Genomic DNA, 7471 nt, shown 5'->3' on the forward strand with positions numbered 1-7471 from the left:
TATTTAATTATACTTAGTCCAATTTGGTTAACTTAGTGGTAACAAAGATTTTAGCAATCTGTTATTATAGTATTTTGCAATGTTATCATTAACTATTTCCAACTGTCCATAGACAGAAGGTAATAAAGAAGACAAAGAATAAGATTGGTTTCTTTTTCATCCATATTTTGTTGCACTATTCAAATTTACTTGATTTTTAAATGTATATCTCCCTCGACTACTAGAAATATTTATCACAAACTGGTTAACTTCTTACCTCTGGGCAGTGTTAGTGAATGCCCTACTTATTAGTCATACAACTTCAAGAACTTCATCTCATTTTTAAATTCAATTTTCCTCAAATTCTAGCCTCTTTTAATTCCCAGCCTTGCCTGTAACCTTATAATTTGGCTCACAGATAATCAGAAGAATTTCATGAAAGTGCAACATATTACAGTGGCAAACAGTACAGCTCAAGAATACAGTGTAGTATTTCTGGCATGTTATTTGGGCATGTTAATCACTCTGACTTTCTGTGGCATAATGGCAGCTTACCTCAACAATCTCTTCATTCATTAAAAGGTTCTAAAATTACATGGATTTAACAGAGGAACATGGATTTTTTAGGAGTCTCTTTAAGGCAGTTTTCACATCTTTATTCCGCAGACTATAGATTAGAGGATTCAGCATAGGTATCACCAGAGTATAAAACACAGAAGCCATTTTATCAGTGTCTAATGAATGGTTAGTTCGAGGTTGCAAATACATGAATAGCAGTGTCCCATAGAAAACTGTGACTGCCATCATATGTGAACCACATGCAGAGAAGGTTTTTTTCCTTCCTTCAGATGAATGCATCTTTAGAACGGACAAGACAATGTTGATATAGGATACTGAAACCATAGTTATGGAGAAAAACAAATTTGTGGCTGAAAAAATAAAGACTGTTGTTTCTGGGAAATGTGTATCAGAGCAAGACAAGGCTAACAGAGCAACATTATCACAGTAGAAATGATTGATTACATTGGAAGAACAATAAGACACAGAGAATACACATGATGAAACCACTATAGCTGTAAAAAAGCTATAGAGGTATGTGAGGGATACCAGCAGGAGGCAGATCCTACGAGATATGACCATGATGTAGAGCAGGGGATTACAAATGGCCATATAGCGGTCATAGGCCATCACAGCTAGCAGGAAAATCTCAGACACAGTGAAAAGCAAGAAACCACTCAGTTGGGTGGGGCATTCATAGTAGGAGGTGGTTTTCCTCTTTACCAAGAAATTAATCAACATTTTAGGGGCAATTACATTTGAATTGCCAAGACTGATGAGAGCCAAATGTCGCAGGAAAAAATACATAGGGGTTTGAAGTTGAGAGTCAATGCTGGTAAGGATGATGATACACAGATTCCCTGCCAATGTCAGCCCATAGATGACCAAGAATATCAGGAAGAGAGGAATTTGGAGCTCTGGACACTCTGAAATCCCTATGAGAATAAACTCAACAACTCGTGTGAAATTTTCAGAGGCCATGTAAAAGTTTGGAAATTCATCTGTTTGGACAAGAAAAGATGTGGTTATTAACCCTCAGGAATTATTTTCTATGATTACATTTAGATGTCTAGGACAATTCCTAGACAGCTAAAATGAGATATCCCTAAATTATATAATATTCTAACTCATTTATTAAACTTTAGCCTTTATATTTGAAAAATTTTGCAATCATTTCTGAGATTGGATGTAATTCTGCATAAGGCAACATTTCAGGAAAGTCTCTTTCTTTACAATCTTATAAAATTATGACTATGTTTTAATTTGCAACCAATGAAGCCATGGTTAATATCTTAAGTCTCTGGCACTGAGTGACAAATACTAGAGGAATCAAATATGGATCCATATGATTCTTAACCTGAGAGTTCTTGCTATATCTCAATAATAGATCATTCTACCCATAATCTGCTTCATTCTCTTTATTCATCTAGGTACAATTTAAATGACCAATTCTGTCATTCATATGTTACCTTTTTCCTTATTTTCCATTTATTTACACAGATAAGAATACAGAAAGATATATCTGCAAACCTATTTTTCAGATTACTGATTTTTCAGCTTAAAAAATGATATATCTGAAATCTAATCATTTCTGTACTTCTTTCCCACTGTGATTTATTGTATACTACTTCCTTTTCCTCTGTCATGATTTTTTTCTCTTCTTGCAATTCCTTATATTTTTTCTGCTGTTTTATTTTTAAACACATTTTATTAATAGAATTTCATATTTTTAATTTTTAAATTTATAAAATATATCTAGCCTTAATTTTCAATATTTTACTTAAAAACAATATTTTTAAATTTTAATAATAATAAACACCCTTATTTTACAGTGTTTCTATGACAACTTATATATGTATTTGCCACAGTGAGGATGTTATAATAAAATGCCCAAATACTTTCTTATATTTCTTTATTTAAAAAATGGTTAACTGAACCTAACTAAATCATTTGTAGTCCCTTACCTGCAAAATTGATGGCTCCAGTGGTTCCAAAGAAATTCTGTCATTGTCTCTTATTTATAGACTTGAAGATAAGTTCCTGAGAGTCAAGACTATATCACCATAAACACATGAACTGTAAAAAGCCAGAGTTGTTTCTATTTTCTCTTCTTCTAGAAAGAACAGAAGAGAAAGAAAAATAGAAAACAATTCTGCAATAGGCAAAACAATGACAATATAAAAGAATCACAGAAATAAGACCAAAATAATTCCTGAAGCTATAGAGTATATGATTACTATTTGTTTCTTCCACCAAACATTATTCACTCTCTTGATTTGTTTGAATCATTCTCTTTATATATTTACCAAGTATTCATTGAATTCCCATTCTGCACCAGGCAATGTCCAAGCTTCAGCTAAATCACTTTCCCTCACCTCATGGATATTTCATTCCAGAGATAAGGGATAAACAAAAATCTGGTAAAGAAACATATAAACAAGACACTTGCATATTGTGATAAGTTCAATAAGTGAATTAAAAAAGAATATACATCATTACAATCTGGGGAAAATAATTTTACATAATATATTGAGAGCTTTTCTAGGAGGGTAACAGTTGGAATGAAACCTAAAGTATGAGAAGGACTTGCTCTATAACAAATGTGAGGAAGAACATTCTGAGTTTGCAGGCAGGGTGCATTTCTTTCTTTAGAAAACTAAAGTTTTGTTGAATTTAAGTGGAGAAATAATAGAGGCATGTATAACTGGCTGGGTCACGTGCGAATTTGAAAATTAGTTGAAACAGGTATTGTGGACCACAATAAATATTTGTATTTTTTTCTAAGTGAGTTATAAGACATTGCAAAGTTTTAAATGAGGTGAATTTAAATTAAAAAAGAAAGATTTCTCTAGCTATTTTGAAAGTTATGAATTTTAGAATTATAAAGTGGTAAAGGTAGGGCATGAGTGAGAGTAAAGAAATGAGTCAAGGCAGGATTCCTGGTTAGAGATAATGTTAGCTTGGGGCAAAGTGAAGGAATTGGAGGTAAAGAGAAGGAATATTTGGCAAACATTTGGCAGCAAAAACAAGATGATTTACTAAACAAAATTAATATAATGAATTATGTAAGACATATATGAAAGAATGGTAGATGGAGGGGAATTGCACACTTATGCTTGCTCTTTGAAATTAGGGAAATGGTCAAAACAATCTTTACATATTAAAGTAAATGGCTAAAGTACTACAGTGACTGAATTGTGTACCCAAGTTTGTACATATTTTTGGTCTTAGTCACCATTTTGTTGAGTGTGGGGATCTTACTGTAAATAAGATATCTTCAAGATGTTACTTCAAGGTGGGGGGGGGCACGGTGGCTCAGCAGGCAAGAATGTTTGCCTGCTATGCCAGAGGACCTGGGTTCATTTCCCGGTGCCTTCCCATGTGAAAAATAAAAATAAAAAAAAGATGTTACTTCAATTTAATTTAATCTGGATTGGGCTTTAATCCAGATTACAGAGAGAGAGAAAGCTAATCTGGAAGAGAAGAAATCAGAAATCATTGGAACTGGAAAAAGAAAGATAAGACATCACCTGTGTATTCTCATGTGCCAAAAAAGCCAGGGACCAAGGCTCACCAGCTGCCAGCCCCAGGACACCAGTCTTTGGGGAGAAAGCAATGTCTTACTGAGGTCTCAATTTTGGATTTCTTCTAGCCCAAAACTGGAAGTCAATAAGTTCCTATGTTTTTAAGACAACCTACTGTATGGTACTTGTTTTAACAGCCCAGAAACTATCACAGTTGGGGCTGATCAATATGAATATTTGAACATGCTAAACTTTAGGTGCTTAGGAGACATTTAAGTAATGATTTAGACAAGCTAATATTTAGTTCTGGAACACAATGATATGATTATGATGCAGATAGTTGAGAAATGTCAAGTTAGATGATGATACATTTATTTCAACTATGTCAAGTTTTTTTGTCCTTGCTTGCTATTGTGTTGTTTTGATTGTAATTTGCAACACAAAATTCATAATATGACCCTTAAATCTGCAGCTCTTTACAATGAGGAACAATCCTGTAGTTTTAAAATATTAGCATGCCCTTCTGTCCCAAAGCATCCGTTCTTATTTCTGTGTCCCATCTCAGGCATCTTTCCTATTTTGCCTCTCTTGTACTTGCAATTTCTAATATTCTCCCTTCAGCCTTCATATTATCACTGTTTCCTTGCTTGGCAAACTTTTCAACTATCAGCTGGCATGAATGTTTCCAAATTATACTGGTCCCACTCTTTCTCCTGAAATCTCCTGAATATGTTGCTGGCTTGCTACTTTCATTTGAAAATGCAATAACAAAACTTTTAAAAACAGCATTTTAAATCACAGCCATAATATTTATTTGATTTCTCTTTCAAAATTCTACATTGGGTTATTTTCCAATTTCTCTAAATTCTCTTTTCAAGGCTTTACTTTTTCCCATCCATGCATACCCTCATCTACTTTCTTTTGTTAATCCTTCATTAACAATTTCATTAGTTGTTGTAAAGTCCTTTCCAGTCTCTATGTCTTAGTTCTCTCACGTTGTTTGTAGGCAAATGGCTGTAACTTAAGCTTTCTGAGTACGTAAAATATACACTCTGAGCTATTCTTTAAAATAATTGAATTATATTTTAGTCTCACTTTCAGTACATTCAGATCCATATCACTTTTTCTGTCATGCTGCCCTACCAGGCATGCACTAGACAGAAATTTCCATTTTTGGTTTTCCATGTCTTTGCCCATGTGATTCTTCTGGAACTACTCGATTTTGTGTGAGAGGTGGCATCTTACATGAAAGAAGTTTGCCCACCGATTTGTAATTTGCCCACCTGAGTGGTCATGAACCAAAAATAAGGGTCAGAAGGGGGCTAACAAACTTAAATTTGCAGTATTTAAGGGTAGCAATTTTGATCCTTCTCTAGGCAATTTCCCTCCTATATAGAAAAATCCATGAGAGGGAAGTAAATGGGAGAGTAGAAATACTGGGGAGTTGTCTTTAAATTAGTATCAGTTCTTTATTGATAGATAGCAATTATGATATCTTTAAAAATGAATTTTGTGAATATTTTCCATGTATTTAGAGTTTTCTTTATTATCCAATGACAAGGGAAGATAACCAATATGTTAAATTATTTCTGAATATTCTATTTTACATGAATTGTTTAAAGACCAACCCAGGAAATAAATATTTTCTCCTTGTGTTTTATTTTCTCCCTAGGGTTATGATGCTTTTTAATGTCCTGCTCCTGCCAATGAAGTGTCTCTCCTTAAATGGAGATTCTTCTTTTTGATATCTTACCAACTAAAATGTGTGGGAATTATTTTATTAAGAGATAGTCATGTACCTAAACATGTTCCATTATTGCACTGATTGCACTCTATGCTTCTATATGTATCTGAGTGTATACTATCATATTTAATGGATAATTTTCTTGAGAGAATTTATGATCCACAGGAATATTCTCAAAGTATTGGCATCCCTTTCAGTTTCAGTAATTGCATATCTAATTTAACCTCACAGGCTATCCTAGGGAATATGCAATTTTATTTTTGTTAACATTCTAAAATTACCATGATATATACAGTTTCAATGTGCAAAAATTCATTGTTTTATTAGTGATGTAATTGATCTAAATGCATAAGACATAATGATGGCAGTTCTATTTTGAAAACCTACATAGCTGGATCATATTTGACAGCCTCTATTTCCAAAATAGTTATAAATCTTGGGAAAAAAACTGAGTTGGAGAATTGTATTACTTGATTAAACTAAAAAGAAATTATGTGGATCATTTTAGGCTGCTGGTTTTAGACTTTTTAAATATCTATTATCAAAAAAGAAGATAAATAGTTTCTACCCACCTCTAATAGAACATCTGCTTCTAGCTCTTAATCGGTGTCTGTACTTGACTGAGGCAGTGAGAGTTGATGGGGCTTTCTAAACCTTTGAGACTGTATCTGAAGCACAGTGACTCTAGAATCCACAGTTGCCTTTTACCTCCATGGAGAAGGTACCACAAGTGACTTGTTAGTCCTTTAACAGGAACTCCCATAGGAATTCAATCAGGCACCCTTTGGGACCTCTTTGTGACAGTCCAGGCCTAGATTATTAAAGTAACCCAAACTCCATGGCATTTAAGAGACATAATGATTGAGTGTAGCTCACAAAGAAAATCATTTGTATTCAGAGATTGATTTCTGTAAAACTGGCATGTTGAAGAGCTAAGACCCAAATATCTAGCAGTCAAGCTAGGGCAAACTATATTTATTTAGTTATGTAGTGATCCAAGTATAAATAATATAATCACTATGCCACTTTCTGTAGTTGTTTTTTTCCCCTTTTGCTTCAAAGAATACAATTACCATTGCCAGTTTTTAAAGGATTATGGTGAAGGAGACATTAAAAGAGGGAATAATCTTCCAAAGAACAACCTTCATTCAATAAACTTATTATTTTAATTTTTTTTTTTTACTCTTGCATTTGTGGTGAGAAAAAGGCAGAAGGTAACTACTGGGAAAAAGTTAAACAGTATTTAAAAGTGAAACTCTTTTGTTAGGTTAGAATAAATCTTCAGATTTCTAGATAAGGACACTTTTTTAAAACACTGAAGCTTTATATATATATATGTATATAATATACTGTATAAATTATGCATATGATGATTAATAGGATTATATAGAAAGGAATTATCCCTGAGATGGCTTTCTTTTGTGGAGCTTAAGTACGCTTTGTAGCAATACTTCCTTTCTGGTTTGCCATAAGATGTCCCCTATTGACCTTAAATTTAAAGATGGAAGTTGAAATATATGGCACAAAGCCATTTATGTAAGAATAAAAATGTATGCACATGAAACAGAAGCAAACATTTGTAAAAGAACAAGAAAACAAGCAGACTCACATTAATCATATCCAGCTGTGGCAGAAGAGATGGATGGCAGAATAAAAGAAATAAATA

At 33.3% G+C, this 7471-nt stretch overlaps 1 protein-coding gene across 1 annotated transcript; it reads right to left on the reverse strand.

The window, feature by feature from the left end:
• Positions 1-570: 570 nt before the first annotated feature.
• LOC143673009 (olfactory receptor 8J1-like) lies at positions 571-1518 on the reverse strand. Its single transcript, XM_077147392.1, has one exon. The coding sequence runs from the start codon at positions 1516-1518 to the stop codon at positions 571-573; it is 948 nt and encodes a 315-aa protein (XP_077003507.1).
• Between the last annotated feature and the right edge of the window lie 5953 nt (positions 1519-7471).

The sequence above is a fragment of the Tamandua tetradactyla genome (assembly GCF_023851605.1).
Source record: "Tamandua tetradactyla isolate mTamTet1 chromosome 22 unlocalized genomic scaffold, mTamTet1.pri SUPER_22_unloc_3, whole genome shotgun sequence".
NCBI classification, from domain to species: domain Eukaryota; kingdom Metazoa; phylum Chordata; class Mammalia; order Pilosa; family Myrmecophagidae; genus Tamandua; species Tamandua tetradactyla.

Coding starts and splice junctions, on each gene's coding strand:
- LOC143673009 (XM_077147392.1), bottom strand. CDS start 1,518: ATGGCCTCTGAAAATTTCACACGAGTTGTTGAGTTTATTCTCATAGGG.